We start from the raw sequence: 21,204 nt of genomic DNA on the forward strand, positions 1-21,204 counted from the left end.
TTTCTTTTTAAATCTTTTTATTGAATAAGTATACAAAGGGTAAACCATAAAGGCACTAATACACTGTTAGAAATTACAGGAGATATTAATACAGAAGAAAAAATTGATACAAACAGTGCAATTTAAACATAAAATAATAGTATACTAATTTTTATATGTATATATCAATAGAGAAAAGGAAAAAAAAAACCAAAAAAAAACCCGCCATGGAACTAAACTAAAAGCAAAGCAAAGCAATGGGCTAACTTGAAAACAGGTAGAGTTAAAGAACTTAAAATCACGTCCTCAAACCCGACCTCCATTAAAAACAGTTTAAAAAAAAAGCAAGAAGGGAATATAAATATGGAACAAAAGAGAAAAAAAATTATGTTAAATGAAAATATTGAATAAAAGATCTCCAGGTCTGTTCAAATTTAAGTGAGGAATCATAAAGATTACTTCTAATTTTCTCCAAATTTAAGCATAATATCGTCTGGGAAAACCAAAAAAAGGTAATTGGAGCATTAGGCTCTTTCCAATATTGTAAGATACATCTTTTCGCCATTAAAGTAAGAAATGCAATCATTCTACGGGCTGAAGGGGAAAGATTACTGGAAATTTTAGGTAATCCAAAGATAGCAGTAATAGGATGAGGAGAGATATCTGTATTCAATACCTTTGAGATAATATTAAAAATGTCTCTCCAAAAAGTTTCCAGAGTAAGACAAGACCAAAACATATGAGTTAACAGTATTAGATATTTCAACCCCAAGAGAAAACAATACTAGCTGTCTATCTATGCCTCCCACATCTAATACACCTCTATCAGGTTTCCCCTCAGCCTCCACCACTGCAGAGGAAACAACCAAAGTTTGTCCAACCTTTCCGAATAGCACATGCTCTCTAGTCCAGGCAGCATCCTGGTTGAACCTGTTCTGCACCCTCTCTAAAGCCCCACAACCTTCCTGTAACGGGGCGATCAGAACTGAATGTAATAATTCAGATCCACCTGACCAAAGTTTTATAAGGCTTCAATAGAACTTCCCAATTCTATGCTGTATGCCTTCTTTACCACCTGTCTATGTTAAGAAAGACTTAACATACGAGGAGTGGTTGAAGTCTCTGGGCTTGTACTTGATGGATGGTGGAAATTTCATCAAAACCCCTCTATTGAATACATTTATAGAAAGCCGCACCCATTATCAAAGACCCCACCCGTCCAGGTCATGCTCTCTTCTTGTTACTGCCATTGAGCAGGAGATACAGGAGCCTGAGGTGCCAGACCAGCAAGTTCAGGAACAGTTATTACCCTTTGCCATCAGACTTCTGAACCAGCATGGATAACTTCACTCACTTCAACTGTGACTGATTGTGTGTCCTACAGGCTCACTTTCAAGGATTCTTTACAACTCATGTTCTCGGTATCATTTTTATTTGCAGTTTGTCTTTTGCACATTATTTGTTAAGTCTTTGTCTGTTTGTTTATAGTTTTTTGTACAATTCTGTTGTATTTTTTTCCATAAGACACATGAACAGAATTAGGCCATTCCATCATGGCTGACTTATTATCCCTCTCATCCCCATTCTCCTGCCTTCTCCCCATAACTTCTGACACCCTGACTAATCAAGAACCTCTCTACCTCTGCTTTAAATATACCCAATGAATTCCACAGATTCGCCACTTTCTGGCTAAAGAAATTCTTTCTCATTTCTGTTCTAAAGGACGTCCTTGTGTTCTGAGGATGCGCTGTCCAGTCCTAGACTTCCCCACTTTTGGTAATATCCTCTTCACATCCGCTCTGTGTAGGCCTTTAATATTTAATAGGTTTCAATGAGATCCCCCTCATTCTTCTAAACTACAGCGAGTGCGGGCCCAGGGCCATCAAACAGTCCTCGTACATTAACCCCATTGTTCCCAGGATCATTCTCATGAACTTCTTCTGGATCCTCTGTAATGCCAGCACATCCTTTCTTAGATAAGGAGCCTAAAACTGATCACAATACTCCATGTGGTCTAACCAATGCCTTATAAAGCCTCAGCGTTACATCCTTGCTGTAAATGCCTGCAAGAAAATGAATCTCAAGGTAGTATATCATACCAACCAAAAAAAATACTTTGAACTTTGGATATTGAATGGCCTGGACAGAACAGACATGGAGAGAACATCTCCATCAGTAGGGTAGTCTGAGATCCAAGGATACAGCCTAAGATCTGTCCTATTAGAACTGAGATGAGGGAGGATATCTCATTGAAACCTCCAGAATACTGATGGTGAGGAGGGCTGTGCCTATCATAGAGCTGACTGGGTCTACAACCTTATGAGCCTCAGTACCAGGTGATGATGCAACCAGTCAAAGCCCTCCATTCCGTGTAGATAGTGTCATGGACACAGGGAGTCTCCAGGATGACCAGGTTGGGAGGGCGGGGTAAAGAAGTGACAGCTAGTATACAGCATGGGGAACTGTGGGGTGATACACTTTTGTAGGAAGAATAAAGGTATCGACTTCTCTAACTGGGGAGGGAATTCAGAAAGGAACTTAGGAGTCCTTGTGCAGAATTTGTTCGAAGTTAAATTGCAGGTGGAGTTGGTAGTAAGAAGGCAGATGTAATGTGAGCATTCATTTCCAGAGACTAGAAGATAAAATCAATGATGTACTGTTGAAGTTGGTCAGACCATATTTGGAGTATTGTGAACAGTTTTGGGCCTTGTATTTAAGGAAGGATGTGCTGGCGCTGGAGAGGGTCTAATGGAGGTTTACGACAATGATCCAGGGTATCATAGGGTTAACATATTCTAAGAGTGTTTGCATGACGTTGAACCACCTTAACCTAAGAATGACTCAAGGAATGAAAGACTCAATGTACATGGAGCATGGGCCTGTAGACAGCTGTATTCCAGCTGTCAATTAACATCTCTGGACCTGTACAGGATCAAATTCAGAAGGATGAGAACTCATTGAAACCTACTGGATACCGAAAGGCCTGGATTGAGTGGACGTGGAGAGGTTGTCTTCATCATTAGGAGATTAGGATCTGAAGGCCTCAGAAAACATGGACATCACTTTGAAACTTAGATGAGAATGAATTTCTTCAGGCAGAGGTTGGTGCATCTGTGGAATTTGTGGCAGTTTGGTCCAAGATTCATGGGCAGTAGGGGAGAGGGGCGGATAAGAGTTAAAGGGAGACAGGGATGAGTGACAAAGGAAAAACCAGCCACAATAAACCTCCAGTCTCCATGAAGACCAGAACTACAGCTCGGTATGGAAGCGGAGGTCTGTGTCCTTCATCTTGGATTGGTAGTCCACTTCAAAGGCCTGGTCCTGAGCCACGGTGAAATGGTCCTTCCAGTTGCCCACCTGTCCTGTGAAGAAGAGAGAAGGGCCTCCTCAGTTAATGTCCAAGAGAGTCTGGGGCTTTGGTGGAGTGGATTTCCCCTTTGCACTAACACAATGAGGAGGAGCTCCTCAGATAACTCGAGACCCTTCCACCCAACCTGGTCCATGTGATCAAGGTTCCCAGGTAAGCTCCTCCCAGTTGCCCATGTTATGCCCACAAGCCAGATTTGTTATCACTGATAAGAAATTCATTATTGCACAATAGTATAGTGCAAAGACATGTACTTACTATAACCTATGAAAATAAATAGTGAAAAAAACCAGGAATAACAAGGTAGTATAGGTTCATGGACTGTTGATGAATCTGATTGCAGAGGGGAAGAAGCTGTTCCTAAAACATTGGGTGTGGGTCTCGGAGCTACTGTACCTCCTCCCCAATGGTAGTAATGAAAAGAGGGCATGTCCCGGGTGGTGCAAAGCCTTAGTGGTGGATGCTGCCTTCTTGAGGGATTGCCTCTTGAAGATGTTCTCGAAGGTGGAGAGAATTATCCTGTTTCAAAGCTTTCTGAGTCTACAACCTACTGCAGCCTCTTGAATTCCTGTGTATTGGAGCTTCAAAATAAGATGGTGATACAACTAATCAGAATGCATTCCACCATACATGTATAGAAATTTGCAAGTCTTTGATAACGTTTTGATCTTTCAAACTCCAAACAAAGTAGAGTTGCTGGCTGCTGGTATGCCTTCTTTATAATTGCATCAAATGTGTTGGGCTAAGGATAGGTGATGTCCAGGAAATTAAAGTTGCTCACCATTTCCACTGCTGACCCCTCACTGAGGACTAGTGTGTGTTCAGACTCCCCTTCCTGAAGTCCACAATCAATTCCTTAATTGTTCATCTCCATGTTTCAGAGAAAAAATGCCCTAACTTGCGCAAAATCTTTCCATAACTCAGTCCATCAAGTCTCAGCTACATTTACATCAATATCCCCTGCATTTATTCCAGCCTAATGGCAACTTACCTACAGCAGGATGACCAAAACTGAACACAATATTCCAAGAGATCATTATCCGAATTAAACTCCATTTGCCATTCGTCAGCCCATGTACCCAGCTGATCGAGATCCCTCTGTAAATCCTGATAAACATCTTCACTGTATACGACACCATCAATTTCAATGTCATCTGCAAACTTAATGAATCATACGTGTGCCTTGTACATTCTCATGCAAATTGTTGATACAGATCAATTGCAAAAGGTGGTTTGCAGGTGCAGCAGGCTATCAAGAAGGCAAATGAAATGTTGCCCTTCATTGCCAGAGAGATTGGATTTAACAGCGGGGAGGTTATGCTGCAACTGTACAGGGTACTGGTGAGGCTGCACCTGCAGTACTGCGGGCAATTCTGGTTTCCTTGCTTGAGGAAGAATATTCTGTCTTTAGAGGCGGTGCAGAGGAGGTTCACCAGGTTGATTCCAGAGATGAGGGGGTTAGACTATGAGGAGAGATTCAGTCACCTGGAACTGTACTCGCTGGAATTCAGAAGAATGAGACGAGATCTTATAGAAACATAAAATTATGAAAAGGATAGAAAAGATAGAGGCAGGAAAGTTGTTTCCACTGGTAGGTGAGAGTAGAACTAGGGGACATAGCCTCAAGATTCAGGAGAGAGAATTCAGGTTGGATAGGTTTTTGCATAGTAGGGGAACTAAGAGTTATGGGGAAAAGGCAGGTAGGTGGAGATGAACCATGGTCAGATTAGCCATGACCTTATTGAATGGTGGAACAGGCTGGACAGCACAGATGGCCTACTCCTGCGCCTATTTCTATATTCTAAATAGCAATGGACCCAACACTCGGCCCTGGGGAAAACCACTTGTCTGAGAGACAACCTTACACCCTTACCCTTTGCTACCTACCACTGAATTCATTGGGTGTTAGCCAGATCCCCCTGGATTGTGTGCCATTGATCCTTCCAGAGCACCCTCCCAGGGGTCTATCAGGTCACCTCTACACACCAAAGAAAAAAGTCCCTATCTACTCAACCTCTCTCCATAACTCAGTCCCAGCAATACCCTCAGAAATCTCTGCACTCATTCTTATAGGAGGGTGGCCAAAACTACACACACTACAGGAGTCCTTAATGATGGATGCTCCTTTCCTGTGATAACACTCCATGTGGATGTGCTCAATGGTGGGGAGTGCCTTACTGTAATGGGCTGGCCTGTATCCATTACAACTCGTAGGATTTTCCATTCAAGGGCATTAGTGATTCCATACCAGGCTGTGATGCGGTCAGTCAATATGCTACACATCTATAGAAGTTTGTCAAAGTTTTAGATGACTTGCCAAATCTGCATAAACTCTTAAGAAAGTAAAGGCACTGCCATGCCTTCTTTGTAATGACACTTACTTGCTCATCCAGGACAGATCCTCTGAAATGATAACACTGAGGAATTGAAAGCTGCTGACTCTCTCCACCCTGATGAGGACTGGCCTGTAGCTCTCTGATTTCCTCCTCCTGAAGTCAATAATCATCCCTTTGGTTTTAAGACCATAAAATATAGGGGCAGAATTAGGCCATTTGGCCCATCGAGTCTGTTCCACCAATTCATCATGGCTGATGCATTTCCATCTCAGCCCCAATCTCCTGCCTTCTCCCTGTATCCCTTTATGTCCTGACCAATCAAGAATCTATCAACCTCTGCCTTAAATATACTCAATGACTTGTCCTCCACAACTGCCTGTGGCAAATAATTCCACAGATTCACCACTCTGGCCATAGGGATTCCTCCTCGTCTCCATTTTGCTGACATTGAGAGAGAGATTGCTGTTGTGGCACCACTTAATTCAGATTTTCAATCTCCCTCCTATGTGCTGAAGTGCATGTAGTCATTATTACTAAGGAAAAGGTGCTTGGGGAGCTGGAAGGTCTGAAGTCACCTGGATAAGATAGTAGAGGTATTACTAGTGATCTTTCAAGAATCACTAGATTCTGGAAGGAGGCAAAAGAAAGGAAATTATAGTCCAGTTAGCCCGACTGCAGTTGTTTCAGTCCATTATTAAGGATATGGTTTGGGGGCACTTGGAGGCACATGATAAAACAGGTGGCAGTCAGCTTGGTTTCCTTAAGGGGAAAACCTTGCCTGATAAATCTGAGAAAACTACAAGCAGGATAGACAAAAGAGAGTTGGTGGATATTGTTTACTTGGATTTTCAGAAGGCCTTTGCGAGGTGCTGCACATGAGGCTGCTGAGCAAGATAAGAGACCATGGTATTATAGGAAAGATATTAGCATAGATAGAAGAGGCTGACTGGCAGGAGGCAGAGTGAAAATAAAGGGGGCTTTTCCTGCCTTTGGTGATTAGCGCTGTTCCACAGGGGGTGGTTTTGGGATAGCTACTTTTCACATTATATGTTGACGATCTGGATGACAGAATGATGGCTTTGTAGCCAGAATTTTGGGGAAGATAATGGGGTTATAAGAGAAAATAAATCAGCCGTGATTGAATGGCGGTGCGGACTCAATGGGCCAATCTGCTCCTAGTCTTTAAGTTTTATGGTCACAGCTCAGCACATCACGGAAACCCTGTGGACTCTGTCTACACTTTCCACTGCCTTGGTAAAGCAGCGTGAAAGTATGTCCCACCAAGCTCAAGCACTGTTTCTACCCTGCTGTAGAAAGCCTACTGAACATCCCCTAGGTTAAGTAAGATGGACTCTTGACCTCACAGCCTACATTGTCATGGCCTTGCACTCTATTGTCCGTAATTGTAACACATTATTCTGCATTTTGTTATTGCTCATCCAAAGTACGACCACAATGTTTATTTGGGTGGCAGGGTGGAGATATGTCTTCACCAAAGAAGATGTAAAGCTCTCCTTTCCCCTGCTAGCCTGCAGGTTACCCTTGGGCAAGATGCAGCCCCTGCTTAGCCGCTGATCAGGGTCACGTGAAGCCATGGGAGCAGGTGGTAGACGGTCATATGAGCTGCCGGTGCATATCGCAAGTCCTGGTTATGCGACCACTGAGGCCAGGCAGGCTATCCCTGAACAGTATTGATAATGGCCGGGGTCATCCATCTTGTAAAGACACTGCCCAGAAGAAGGCAATGGCAAACCACTTCTGTAGAAAAACATTGCCAAGAACAATCATGGTCACAAGTAGACAATGATCACCCATGCCATATGACAAAGCACATAATGTACAGATGTGGTGAAATTATCTGTATGGACAGTGTATGGTTTTCCACTCTACCTCAGTATATGTGACGATAATGGACTAGGTTACCAGCTCAAGATACAGAAATATATCCTTAACTGAATTTCCTATAGACTGCCTTGAACTTCCAGTCGAGTGGGTGAAATGTGAACACTTGTGCATCAGGCAGTGATGACTGCCCATGTTCGACCCCTGTCCTTCCAAGTGCCTCAGCGTCCCCTTGAGTGACCTACCTTTCCTCATAAAACTGGAGACTCTGGTGTTGAATACGGCAGTGGGAATAGTGCTGTAGTTGCACATGGGGTTGGCCTTCATTGACTCGAAGGTAGTGTGATGGACGATGGAGTCCAACACAGGGTCAGAGAACTGCTTCTCCAGAAATCGTGCAATCTTCACAACCTCCCGCTTCAAATCCTGAGCCAGACACACAGAACCCAAGTTAGAGGGGACCACTTCCCCCAGAGCTCCCTTCGGAGCTCAGTGCTCATACCCTGACTAATCCCGCACCAGAAGCCTCACAACCTGAATCTGTGGCTACAAGACACTGACCAGTGTCTCTCAGTCCCTCTCTCAGGGGGAGATCTGTACACTGACCGGTGTCTCTCAGTCCCTCTCTCTCAGGGGGAGATCTGTACACTGACTGGTGTCTCTCAGTCCCTCTCTCTCGGGGGGGAGATCTGTACACTGACCGGTGTCTCTCAGTCCCTCTCTCACAGAGGGAGATCTATACACTGACCAGTGTCTCTCAGTTACTCTCTCTCAGGGGGAGATCTGTACACTGACTGGTGTCTCTCAGTCTGTATCTCTCAGGGGGAGATCTGTACACTGACCGGTGTCTCTCAGTCCCTCTCTCTCGGGGGGAGATCTGTACACTGACTGGTGTCTCTCAGTCCCTCTTTTTCAGGGGGAGATCTGTACACTGACCGGTGTCTCTCAGTCCCTCTCTCTCGGGGGGAGATCTGTACACTGACCGGTGTCTCTCAGTCCCTCTCTCTCGGGGGGAGATCTGTACACTGACTGGTGTCTCTCAGTCCCTCTCTCTCAGGGGGAGATCTGTACACTGACCGGTGTCTCTCAGTCCCTCTTTCTCAGGGGGAGATCTGAACACTGACCGGTGTCTCTCAGTCATCCCCTCTCGCAGGCGAGATCTGTACACTGACCCGTGTCTCTCTGTCCCTCTCTCTCAGGGGGTGGGATCTGTACACCGACCCGTGTCTCTCTGTCCCTCTTCCTCTCAGTGGGGTCAAACAGGCCTTTAAGGCTAACTGGCCCTGCTGACACTGATGCCTGCGCAGTCTGTTCTGTATTCTCTCTTGTTTCATACCTTCTGGGTGGATTTATCTGTAGAACAATGTAGAAATAAATTTTTGTACTGTGTCTCATTATGTGTGACCACAATGAACCCACATCCTTTAACACCCCAAGCAGTCTAATGCCTCCCTTGCCCTCCCTTTCTCTGACTCGAGGGTCATCCACAGAGAATTCACTTACTTCCTTGAGGTCCTCGTAGAACAGGTAGAGGATGGGGTGACTTTCTTTCTGGTCCCACCAGCCCCGGACGTGGTGATGCCATAATCCATATGATACTGGGTGAAGGAAGGGGGAGGAGGATCAGTGAAGTGTATACAGACCACGCATATCTGATCTGCTCTTGCAGAGGGGTCAGTCGGTGTACACAGAAACACAGGACTGGAGTGCGCTTCTGGTGACTGGAAGGAGATTGTGTGTATGTGTAGGGGCGACTAGCGATAGGCAATAAATGCAAGCAAGCTCCCATATTCATGGGGAGGGGGAAGGGATGGGTGGTAAATGCTGACAAGCTTAACATTGCAAAGGGTGTTAAGGGATAGGTGGTAAATGCTGGCAAGCTAAATGTCAAAAATGGCGATAAGGGATGGGTGTTAAATGCTGGGAAGATCCCAAGTGAACCCAGAGATCAGAATGTGAGGGAGAGGACCCGGACGGGGTGAGAGTGACCAGTTAAATGATTCTGGCCACCAGTTGTGTTTGTCCTTACCGTCGCCTTTTAGGAAACGTTGGAAATATTCCTGCCAGGTGCCAGGGTCTGGCTGCAGTTGATTCATCAGGTCAAAGTGAAAGTAGGAGACCATCAGATCCTTGGCATTCCGAGCACAGTAGAGTATCTGCCAGGGTAGAGCAGGAAGGGGATGACTGACATGGGGAAGGGTGAAGAGGAGGGGGAGGTTCACAGAGCAGGGGAGGGAGGGGGTCACGGGGAGGGGTGCGGGGGAGGGGGTCACGGGGAGGGGTGCAGGGTGGAGAGGGGGGGACACAGGGAGGGTGCAGGGGAGGGGGGTCACGGGGAGGGGTGCAAGGTGGAGAGGGAGGGGACATGGGGAGGGGTGCAGGGGAGAGAGGGAGGGAGTGAGTCATCAGAGACGGGGAGGGTATTTACCTTGCAGCCCTGTTCGAGGAAGCTTTTGGGCAGCAGCTGGAAAGGGAGGTGGGTCTTGATCACTCTTGGAGGTGGGGTGTTCAGAAGCTGCTGTAAGGCTGGGGAGCACAAAAGGATCCCAAAAGAGGATGTCATGGACTGGTCAAGAGAAAATCTCCCATCCAAAGTCTCAACAAATCCACCTCAATCACCCTGAGACCCCTGGAGTGCTGTGACAGGACAGTGCAGAGAGCTTCACTGTATGTCTGACCCCAGAAGTCTGTGATGGGACAGTGTGGAGGGAGCTTCACTCTGTGTCTGACCCCAGGAGTGTGTGATGGGAGAGTGTGGAGGGAGCTTCACTCTGTGTCTGGACCCGGGAGTGTGTGATGGGACGGTGTGGAGGGAGCTTCACTCTGTGTCTGACCCCGGGAGTGTGTGATGGGATGGTGTGGAGGGAGATTCACTCTGTGTCTGACCCCAGGAGTGTGTGATGGGACGGTGCGGAGGGAGCTTCACTCTGTGTCTGACCCCGGGAGTGTGTGATGGGACGGTGTGGAGGGAGCTTCACTCTGTGTCTGACCCCGGGAGTGTGTGATGGGACGGTGTGGAGGGAGCTTCACTCTGTGTCTGACCCCGGGAGTGTGTGATGGGACGGTGTGGAGGGAGATTCACTCTGTGTCTGACTCCGGGAGTGTGTGATGGGACGGTGTGGAGGGAGATTCACTCTGTGTCTGACCCCGGGAGTGTGTGATGGGACGGTGTGGAGGGAGATTCACTCTGTGTCTGACTCTGGGAGTGTGTGATGGGATGGTGTGGAGGGAGCTTCACTCTGTGTCTGACCCCGGGAGAGTATGATGGGATGGTGTGGAGGGAGATTCACTCTGTGTCTGACCCCCCCCCAAGGAGTGTGTACTGGGATGGTGCGGAGTGTTTGACTTCACCTGTTCTTGGTTGCCCATGGTATTTGAACTCTAGGAATGGGATTCTGTCCTCCAGTGGGGCGCGGAGACACTTTTTGACATCACCCCCTTGCAGAATCGCGTCCACAATCTCCTGCACCCAGGTTGTTCCTGTGAATGCACAGCAGTGTGTCACAGCACCTGTACACCCTCTCCCTTCTTCTACTCCCCCTCATTCCTTCCCCTCCCTCCACCCTCCTCCCACTCATTCTTCTTCCCTGCCTTCCCCTCCCCACCTCTCTTTCTCTCCCCTCTCCTGCCCTTCCCTCTCTCCTCCCACTCCCCCTATCCTGCCACACTACACCTCTCTACTCCTCACCCCACCCTCCTTTCATTGTCTCTCTCCCTGTCCCCTCACTCACCCTCTCTCCTCCTCCCTCCCCTTCTCTTCTCCCACTCCCCCTCTCTCCTGCCTTCCCCTCACCACTCTTTTCCCACTACCTACCACTCTCCCCTCTCCTGCTCTTACTTCCCTCCTCCCACTCCCACCTCCCTCCTCCCTTCTGCCACGCTACACCTCTCTCTACTCTCCACCCCACCCGCCTTTCCTACCCCCTCTCTCTCCCCAATTGCCCCTCCCATTGTCTCTGTCCTCTTTCCTTCCAATCCCCACCTCTCTCCTGGTCCCCTCACTCACTCCATCTCTCTCCTCCCTTTCTCCTCTCTCCTACCCATTATCCTCCCTCCAACATCTCCTCCTCCCTCCCTCCTTCCCTCACACCTGCTTTGGGGTAGGTGGCGATGATGATGTCACTGGGATGAGCCGGGAAATTTTCCACATCCTCCCAGTCCTCCATGAACATGTCAGGCATGGGAACCCCCTGGAATAGAACCAGTTGAGGACGGGACACGTTAGGAGGGGCCTCAGCCTCTCCCGGGCCTTCCTCTGGCTTCTGGGTACTGGCCATTGGGCCCTGGGCTCCTGTGGGTTTGCGCTCTGCCTCCTCCCTGTCAGAACACAAGTCTGAAATACACAGAGCATCAGTCTGATTGCGGGCAAAACGGCAAAGGGGCAGAGGGGGGCAGGGAGAGCACAGGAACACCCAGTGACACAGGTAAACACAAACAGCAGCACATATACACAGAGTAACACTCGTTCAGAATAATACACAGTAACTGAAACACACTCAACACTGACATAGTGACATACAGATACATACAATCAGCAAAACAAACACACTGTAAAACACAAACACATACAATCAGCAACAAACACAACCACCGTAACAGACACAATCAGCAACACAAACACACACACACACTAACACAGAGACACACACAGTCAGTAACACATCTACACACACAACACCCAGACACACAGTTTCCCACTCACACACACACACTTTCTCTCTCTCACACACATACACGTAGAGAAGTGTAGCTCTGGTCTGTTATAAAGTCACTGGATCTTTTGGAAACCGATGTGTTTTATTCAACAAAATGAAATACTTGGAGGAAGAGGCCTCTTGACCCAATATTTCATGACATATTTATATGCTAAAGGTGAAACATAATGGCAGGACAAGTCTACAGTTAGAATGTATCTGCAATGCTTTCTTTAAATACATGTAACGTTCACACATCAACTTCTGTGCACCCACACTCCAGACACCCAAAGTGAATTTAATCAGCATTGTCTGGATTGCAATCAACTCCACGAGAACTATTGTTCAGAGCTGCATTTTAAATTCAATCTACAGCATGTATTCATGTGTGAAGATTGATTACTGGTGAAGTAAATATTTGCAACACACCTGAACTCCAGAATACGCCCGAACTCCAGAATACGCCCAAACATAATATGTGGTTTGAGATTATAAATTGGAGAAAAAACAATTTTGATGGTATCAAAATGAATTTGATGGATAAGAACAGGGATGGGCTGTTTTCTGCTTGGTAAGTGGGAAGGCTTCAAAAGTGAAACTTGAGAGTATGGAGTCTATTAGTTCCTGTTTGATTAAAAAGCAAGATGAACAGGTTTCGGTATCCTCGGTTATCAAGGGTTATGGAAGCCCTGGGAGGAAAATAGAGGCACACATCAGGTATAAGCAGTCAGGATCAAATCAGGTGCTGGGGGAGTGTAAGAAATTCATGGTAATACTTGAGGGAAATCTGGAGGGCAGAAAGAAGGCGTGAGGTTGCTCTGGCAGAGAAGGCAAAAAAGAAACCTAAGGGCTTCTACAGATATATTAAACAGCTAAAAGATAGCAAGGAACAAAATCGATCCGCTTGAAGATGAAAGTGGTCATCTATGCATGGAGCCAAAAGAGATGGAGGAGATTTTAAATGGATTTTTTTTTTTTTTTTTGCATCTGTTGTTACTGGGGAGACAGACACAGAGTCTGTAGAACTAAGGCAAAAGAGTAATCTGGACATGGACTGTATTTGGTTTACAAAGGAAGACATTCTGGCTGCCTTGAAGTGAATTAAGGTGCATAAATCTCCAGGGCCAGACAAGTGTCCCTTCAGACCTTGAAGGAGGCTAGTGCAAATATTGCAGGGCTATTCACTGAGATATTTCAAATGTCTTTAGCCACAGGTGAGGTGCTGGAAGACTGGAGGATAATTAATGTTCCGTTATTCAAGAAAGGCTCTAAGATTAAGCGGGGAAATTATAGGCCAGATGTCAGTAGTGGGAAAATTATTGGAAGGTCTCCCAAGGGACAGGATATTTAAGTATTTGGATAGGCGGGGCCTGATAGTTAATGTGGCTTTGTGTCTAGGTCAAGCTCAGTCAGTTGGTTTAGTTTAACCAATCTTACAGAGTTTTTTTGAGAAGGTTGATGAAGGGAAGGTGGTGGACATTGTCTACATGGCCTTTTGACAAAGTCTTGCCCAAGAGGCTGGTCCTGAAGATTCAGTCACTTGGCATTCAGGATAAGGGAGTAAACTGGATTCAGCTTTGGCTTGGCAGGAGAAGCCAGAGAGCTGTAGTAGACGGTTACCTCTGTGACCGGAGGCCAGTGACCAGTGGAGTGCCTTCGGGATGGCCGCTGGGTCCATTATTGTCTGTCATCTATATCGACAATCTGGATGATGATATGGTTTACTGGATGAGAAAATTGGCAGGTGACACCAAGTTTGGGGGTGTAGTGGACAGTGAGGAAGACTAACAAAGCTTGTAGCAGGATCTGGACCAGCTGGTGAAATGGGCTGAAATAGTTTGCAAACTCTACCGTGACACAGGTAGACATCTAATCTCTGAATCACTAACACACTCTTGCTCACTTTTACATAGACACACAAACACATGTATACACTGTTCTTTCACACACAGATTCCTGTTCTCTCTCTCTCTCTCACACAAACACACACACACACAAAAACACACACACACATACAAAAACAGTCTATGTCCCTCTCCCGCACATAAATACACACACAGTACATACCGTGACATTCCTGTACTCCGAGCTGCAAATCTCTGCTGTTGCTTGGAAATGAGTACTAGTCAGACCACTTCTCATATCCCATATCTGATTGTCCCGCCCATGGCATCCACTCCACCCAAACCTTTAACTCCAGCATTAAGCTAAGACACAGGGCCATCCCATCCGCCATCTCTTCAGCCTCCTCACGACTCCAACCACACACCCCTAAATATATTATCAGTGTATTGGGTATGTTTAAAGATGAGGGTGATAGGTTCTTGATTAGTAAGGGTGTCAAAGGTTATTTTGACATTTTGGAGTGGGAGGGAGAGCAGCCAGATGTCTTGGTACATGTTGGTACCAGGAAGGAAAAGCAGAGGTCCTGAATGGAGAATTTAGAGAATTAGGTGGAAAGCTAAGAAGCAGGACCTCCCGGGTAGTAATTTCTGGATTGCTGCCCGTGAGGGTAGAACAGGATGAGTTGGCAAACTAATGCGTGGCTGAAAAGCTGGTACAGTGGGTAGGGCTCCATGTTCTTGGATCATTGGGATCTCTTCTGGAGGAGGTATGACCTGTTCGAAAGTGAAGGGGAACCAATATTCTTGCGGTTTGTTAGAGCTGTTGGGGAGGGTTTAAACTAATTTGGCAGGGGGTTGAGAACTGGAGTGAAGGGACTCAGGTCAGGATAGATGGTAAAAAAAGTGAAGATAGTGTGCAGTCAGATGAAATGACATAATTGCAGCCAGCAGGGTGAGCATCAGTGCACTGGGGATGCAGAATCAGAAAGGGCAGCAAATGCAGCTCTCAGTGATATACCTCAATGCACAGGATATAAGAAATAAGGCGGATGATCTTGTTGCACTTTTACAGATTGTCAGGTATGGTGTTGTGGCCATCACTGAATCGTGGCTGAAGGATGGTTGTAGTTGGGAGCCAAATACCCAAGGTTACACATTGTATCGGAGGGATGAGAAGGTCGGCAGAGGGGGTGGTGTGGCTCTGCTGGTAAAGAATGGCATCAAATCAGTAGAAAGTTGTGACATAGGATCAGAAGATGTTGAATCCTTGTGAGTTGAGTTAAGAAACTGCAAGGGTAAAATGACCCTGATGGCAGTTGTATACAGGCCTCACAACCGTAGCTGGGATGTGGACCACAGGTTACAACGGGAAATAGAAAAGGTGCGTCAAAAGGGCAAATGCTATGTAGGTCATAGGAGATTTCAACATGGGAAAATCAGGTTGGAAATGGATCTCGAGATAGAGTTTATTGAATGCCTCCAAGATGGCTTTTTAGCGCAGTCTGTCGCTGGCAAAGAAGGACATCAGAAACGCAATGGCCCGAGTTTCTGGGAAAAATGAGGAAGGTGCAGGATAATATTCCAAAAACAAAGAAATACTGAAATGGCAAAATAGTATAATCATGGCTGACAAAGGAAGTCAAAGCTAATGTAAAAGCAAAAGAGAGGGGATAGAACAAAGCAAAAATTAGTGGGAAGATAAACCCTGCAGAGAGCAAGTAAAAGAATCATTAGGAGGGAAAAGATGAAATATGAAAGCAATCTGACAAACAATATCAAAGTGGACAATAAAAGTTATTTCAAGTATATAAAAATTAAAAGAGAGATGAGAGTAGAAACATAGAAAATAGGTGCAGGAGTAGGCCATTCGGCCCTTCGAGCCTGCACCGCCATTCAGTATGATCATGGCTGATCATCCAACTCAGAACCCTGTACCAGCCTTCTCTCCATACCCCCTGATCCCTTTAGCCACAAGAGCCATATCTAACTCCCTCTTAAATATAGCCAATGAACTGGCCTCAACTGTTTCCTGCGGCAGCGAATTCCACAGATTCACCACTCTCTGTGTGAAGAAGTTTTTCCTAATCCCGGTCCTAAAAGGCTTCCCCTTTATCCTCAAACTGTGACCCCTCGTTCTGGACTCCCCCAACATTGGGAACAATCTTCTTGCATCTAGCCTGTCCATCCTTTTAGGATTTTATACATTTCAGTCATGTTTCAATCAGATCCCCCCTCAATCTTCTAAATTCCAATGAGTATAAGCCTAGTTCATCCAGTCTTTCTTCATATGAAAGTCCTGCCATCCCAGGAATCAATCTGGTGAACCTTCTTTGTACTCCCTCTATGTCAAGGATGTATTTCCTCAGACTAGGGGACCAAAACTGCACACAATACTCCAGGTGTGGTCTCACCAAGGCCTTGTACAACTGCAGTAGTACCTCCCTGCTCCTGTACTCGAATCCTCTCGCTATAAATGCCAGCGTACCATTCGCCTTTTTCACCGCCTGCTGTACCTGCATGCCCACTTTCAATGACTGGTGTACAATGACACCCAGGTCTCGTTGCACCTCCCCTTTTCCTAATCGGCCACCATTCAGATAATAATCTGTTTTCCTGTTTTTGCCACCAAAGTGGATAACTTCACATTTATCCACATTAAATTGCATCTGCCATGAATTTGCCCACTCACCCAACCTATCCAAGTCACTCTGCATCCTCTTAGCATCTTCCTCACAGCTAACACTGCCACCCAGCTTCGTGTCATCCGCAAACTTGGAGATGCTGCATTTAATTCTCTCATCCAAGTCATTAATATATATTGTAAACAACTGGGGTCCCAACACTGAGCCTTGCAGTACCCCACTAGTCACCACCTGCCATTCTGAAAAGATCCCATTTATTCCCACTCTTTGCTTCCTGTCTGCCAACCAATTCTCCATCCACATCAATACCTTACCCCCAATACCGTGTGCTTTAAGTTTACACACTAATCTCCTGTGTGGGACCTTGTCAAAAGCCTTTTGAAAATCCAAATATACCACATCCACTGGTTCTCCCCTATCCACTCTACTAGTTACATCCTCAAAAAATTCTATGAGATTCGTCAGACATGATTTTCCTTTCACAAATCCATGCTGACTTTGTCCGATGATTTCACCGCTTTCCAAATGTGCTGTTATCACATCTTTGATAACTGACTCCAGCAGTTTCCCCACCACCGATGTCAGGCTAACCGGTCTATAATTCCCCGGTTTCTTTCTCCCTCCTTTTTTAAAAAGTGGGGTTACATTAGCCACCCTCCAATCCTCAGGAACTAGTCCAGAATCTAAAGAGATATCGGACCACTGGAAAATGAGGCTGGAGAAATAACAATGGGAGACAAGGAGATGGCGGATGAACTAAAGGAGTATTTTGCATCATCTTCACGGTGGAAGACACGAGTAGTGTGTCAGATGTTGAAGGGTGCGAGGGAAATGAGTGCTGTTACCATCACAAGGGAGAAGGTGCTCAAAAAGCTGAAAGACCCAAGTCACCTGCGCCAGATGAACCATACCCCAGGGTTCTGAAAGAAGTAGCAGCAGAGATTATGGAGGCATTAGTAATCATCTTTCAAGACTTCTTGCACTCTGGCATAGTGCCAGAGGACTAGAAAATTGCAAATGTCACTCTACTCTTTAAGAAAGGCGGAAGACAGCCAGAAAGGAAATTATAGAGCAATTACCTCAATGCTAACTAGAGCAATCTTCTCAATGGTTGGGAAGATGTTGGAATCAATTGTTATGGAGTACTTGGTGATATAAGATAAGGTAGGACAAAGTCAGCATAGTTTCCTCAAGGGAAAATCTTACCTAATGAAACTGTCGGAATTCTTTGAGGAGATTACAAGTAGGATAGATAAAGAGAATGCAATGGATGGTTGTATAGTTGGACTTTCAGAAGGCCTCTGACAAGGTGCCACATGAGGCTGCTTACTAAGTTAAGAGCCCATGGAATTACAGGAAAGTTACTGGCATGGTTAGAGCATTGGGATTGGTAAGAGGCAACAAGTGGGAGTAAAAGGAATGTTTTCTGGTTGGCTGCCAGTGACTAGTGGTGCTACGCAGGGATCTGTTGTGCTTGCTTCTTTTTATGTAGTATATCAATGATTTAAATGACAGAATAGTTGGCTTTATTGTCAAGTTTGCAGATGATTTGAAGATTGGTGGAGGGGCAGGTAGTGTTGAGGAAACAGGTAGGCTGCAGAAGGACTTAGACAGATTAGGAGAATGGGCAAGAGCAGCAAATTAAATGCAAAGTTGGAAACTGCATGGTTATGCACTTTGGTGGAAGAAATAAATATGAGGACTATTTTCTAAACAGAGAGGAAGTCCAAAAATCTGAGATGCAAAGGGACTTGAGAGTCCTTGTGCAGAACACCCTAAAGGTTAATTTGCATGTAGTGTCAGTGGTGAGGAAGGCAAATGCAATGCTAGCATTCATTTCAAGAGGTATAGAATACAAGAGCAGGGATGTGATACTGAGGCTTCATAAGGCACTGCTGAGACCTCACCTTGAGTATTGTGAACAATTTTGGGCTCCTCATTTAAGAAAAGGTGTGTTGGCATTGAAGATATTTCAGAGTAAGCTCACAAGGATGATTCTAGGAATAAAAGGGTTAGGGGCAGCCTGTTACAGTTGCTCCGCAGTTTCTTACTTTTAAACTTTTTAACTTAGTTATTTGTTGGATTTTTTTTCTCATGGTTACATGTTGAAGCTGCACCCTCTCTAACATGCTGGTGGAGGGAGTTTTACTTGTTTTTTTAGCGCTGGAAATAGTTCCATCTTGGACAATGTCTCCCATCCACTACATAATGTACTGGGTGGGCACAGGAGTACATTCAGCCAGAGACTCAATCCTCCAAGATGCAGCACAGAGCGTCATAGGAAGTCATTCCTGCCTGGGGCCATCAAACTTTACAACTCCTCCCTTGGAGGGTCAGACACCCTGAGCCAATAGGCAGGTCCTGGATTTATTTCCTGGCATAATTTACATATTACTATTTAACTGTTTATGGTTCTATTACTATTTGTTATTTATGGTGCAACTGTAATGAAAACCAATTTCCCCCCGGATCAATAAAGTATGACTATAACTATGACAATGTTATCATACAAAGAACATTTGATAGCTCTGGGTCTGTTCTCACTGGAATTTAGAAGGATGAGGGGGGACCTCATTGAAACCTTTCAAATGTTGAAAGGCCTAGACAGAGTAGATGTGCAAAAAGGATGTTCCCCATGGTGGAGGGAGCCTAAGACAAGAGGGCACAGACTCAGTATAGTGTCCAAAGATGCAGAGAAATTTCCTTAGCTAGAGGATGGTGAATTTGTGGAATTTATTACCACAGGCAGCTGTGGCGGACGGAATGTTGGGTGTATTTAAAGGCAGAGCTTGAGAAGTTCGTGATTGGAAAGGGCATCAAAAGGTGGGGCATGATTGAATGCTGGAGCACATTCAAATGGCCAGATGGTCTAATTCTGCTCCTATGTCCTACCGGGAAAAAGCAGGAGAATGTGTTTGGGCGGAGGGGCATTCCCTCCCCCAGCTTTACCGTGGGACTGCACTTTGCTTTGTGGACTATTTATTAATTTTGAGCCGGAGGTCGACCAGCGCCACTGTGGGGGATCCTGTCAACCCCAATCACGCTCAGGGAGACCGCACCCATGACAACGCAACACTTGTCACGTGACTCCGGGTCCGCGCGCAGTCTGGCGATTGGCTGTCTCACCTGAGTGACGAAGGAGAGAGGGACACGTCCACTTTCCTGTGACGCTAAAAACCGACTCCTTTCCGTGATTAGTTCCATTAATTCCCCTCGCGATTGGGCCGCCTTATTACGTCACTGTCGGGAAATCCTCCTGATTGGTTCATTTTACGCATTGCCCTTCTAGTGATTGGTAGCCTCAGCTGGTTGAAGTGGAGTATCTCTTTTCGATTGGTGAATCCTTCCCGTCAATCTTTTGGCGATTGGTCCCCTCATGTGTCAGAAGAAGGAAACCATCCCAACTGGCCGCCTAGGGCCGTAAATTCTCAGTCACATATCAGACTACATTTCCCAGCGGGCTTCAAGGATTGTGTTACCTTTGTTTGTCAGGCAAGCGTATCGCGACAAAGACCGCACTATAATTACCACCTGCCCCGATATGTGGCGGGCATTGTAGTCCCAAGCTATGCCCGGCGAAAAGGAGGAGCTACTATGAACTACAATTCCCAGCATGCCCTAGTGTACCGAGGCGGCAGGAGGAGTCCCACTGTGCGGCAGGGGTGGACGGGATTGTAGTGGCAGTGAGGAGAAGATGGACTACAAGTCCCGGCGTGCCCCGGGAGGCGGCTCTGGGATGGCGGAGCAGCGGGACCGGGAGCACCGGGAGGCAGCGGTGGGCTGGGAACGGCTGCTCGCAGAGCCCGGTGCCCGGCGCTTAGCCGCCTTGCACGCCCTCCGCCGCCGCAAGCCACTGAAGGAAGCGGGCGGCGCCGAGCGGTTCCGGCGGTCGGGCGGCTTACGGGCCCTACTGCGGCTGCTGAGGGATGTCGGAGGAACCGGGACCGGGGGGAAGGAACTGGACCTCGGCCTCAGTGTACTGGCAAACTACTGTACCGAAGAGTGGGCTCGTAGGGAGGTGAGGGGGACGGCGGGCGGGGTCTCTCTGGAAGGGTTGCAGGGAGGAGGGGTAACGCTGGGGGTGGGGAGCGGAGAGGGGCTAAATGGGTAAGAGGTGCAGGGTTAGGGAGGGGCTTGGCTTATAAAGGGGGCTCCTCCGCAGGAGGGTTAATTCGGATGGAAGGGGCCGGGCCTATGGTGGGCCTCTGTGGCAATTGGCTTGAGGCTGTGTTGGGTAGGAGGGGCGTGTGTTCGGCATGAATTGGTTGTTCAGGAGGTGCCGATAAGGGGAGGGGGGTGGGTGGGTGCGGAGCTTGGGCTGAAGAGGATGTTTTCCCACCAGAGGGGCAGAGGCTGGACTAGAGTTGGGGTGGGGGGAGGAGTGAATGTGGGTTGGTGAAGAGGAGTGGATCTCGAGTTGGAGGAAGAAAGAATGTGGGGCCAGAGAGGGAATAGGTTCCTGGAGGTGGTGGCTAGAGGGTTACGTGGAGAAACCTTCCC

The 21,204-nt window shown here is 46.7% G+C and overlaps 2 protein-coding genes across 2 annotated transcripts in view; one reads left to right on the forward strand and one right to left on the reverse strand.

Annotated features, from left to right (window-relative positions):
- LOC140205005 (sulfotransferase 1B1-like) lies at positions 1–20,257 on the reverse strand. Its single transcript, XM_072272055.1, has 8 exons — positions 19,831–20,257; positions 11,615–11,857; positions 10,876–11,004; positions 9,953–10,050; positions 9,554–9,680; positions 9,028–9,122; positions 7,770–7,950; positions 1–3,341 (listed from the first exon to the last, which is right to left on the reverse strand). Exons 2-8 carry the CDS (start codon positions 11,799–11,801, stop codon positions 3,229–3,231), a joined length of 930 nt encoding a protein of 309 aa, XP_072128156.1. The 5' UTR covers positions 11,802–11,857; positions 19,831–20,257; the 3' UTR covers positions 1–3,228.
- LOC140205002 (armadillo repeat-containing protein 5-like) overlaps positions 20,117–21,204 on the forward strand; it is a 14,369-nt gene continuing 13,281 nt past the window's right edge. Inside the window, 1 exon segment of the mRNA XM_072272048.1 lies at positions 20,117–20,722. Within this exon segment, the coding sequence (XP_072128149.1) occupies positions 20,399–20,722 (324 nt within the window). The 5' untranslated portion in view covers positions 20,117–20,398.

The sequence above is a fragment of the Mobula birostris genome, chromosome 11, assembly GCF_030028105.1.
Source record: "Mobula birostris isolate sMobBir1 chromosome 11, sMobBir1.hap1, whole genome shotgun sequence".
In the NCBI taxonomy this organism is placed as follows: Eukaryota; Metazoa; Chordata; class Chondrichthyes; order Myliobatiformes; family Myliobatidae; genus Mobula; species Mobula birostris.

Excerpts from the sequence above, each read along its gene's own strand:
- LOC140205005 (XM_072272055.1), bottom strand. The coding sequence starts at position 11,801 with ATGGCCAGTACCCAGAAGCCAGAGGAAGGCCCGGGAGAGGCTGAGGCC. Across the intron at positions 9,123-9,553 it reads ACGTTTCCTAAAAGGCGACG|TATCATATGGATTATGGCAT; the intron begins GTAAGGACAAAC and ends TCCTTCACCCAG. Across the intron at positions 7,951-9,027 it reads TCTACGAGGACCTCAAGGAA|GATTTGAAGCGGGAGGTTGT; the intron begins GTAAGTGAATTC and ends TGTCTGGCTCAG.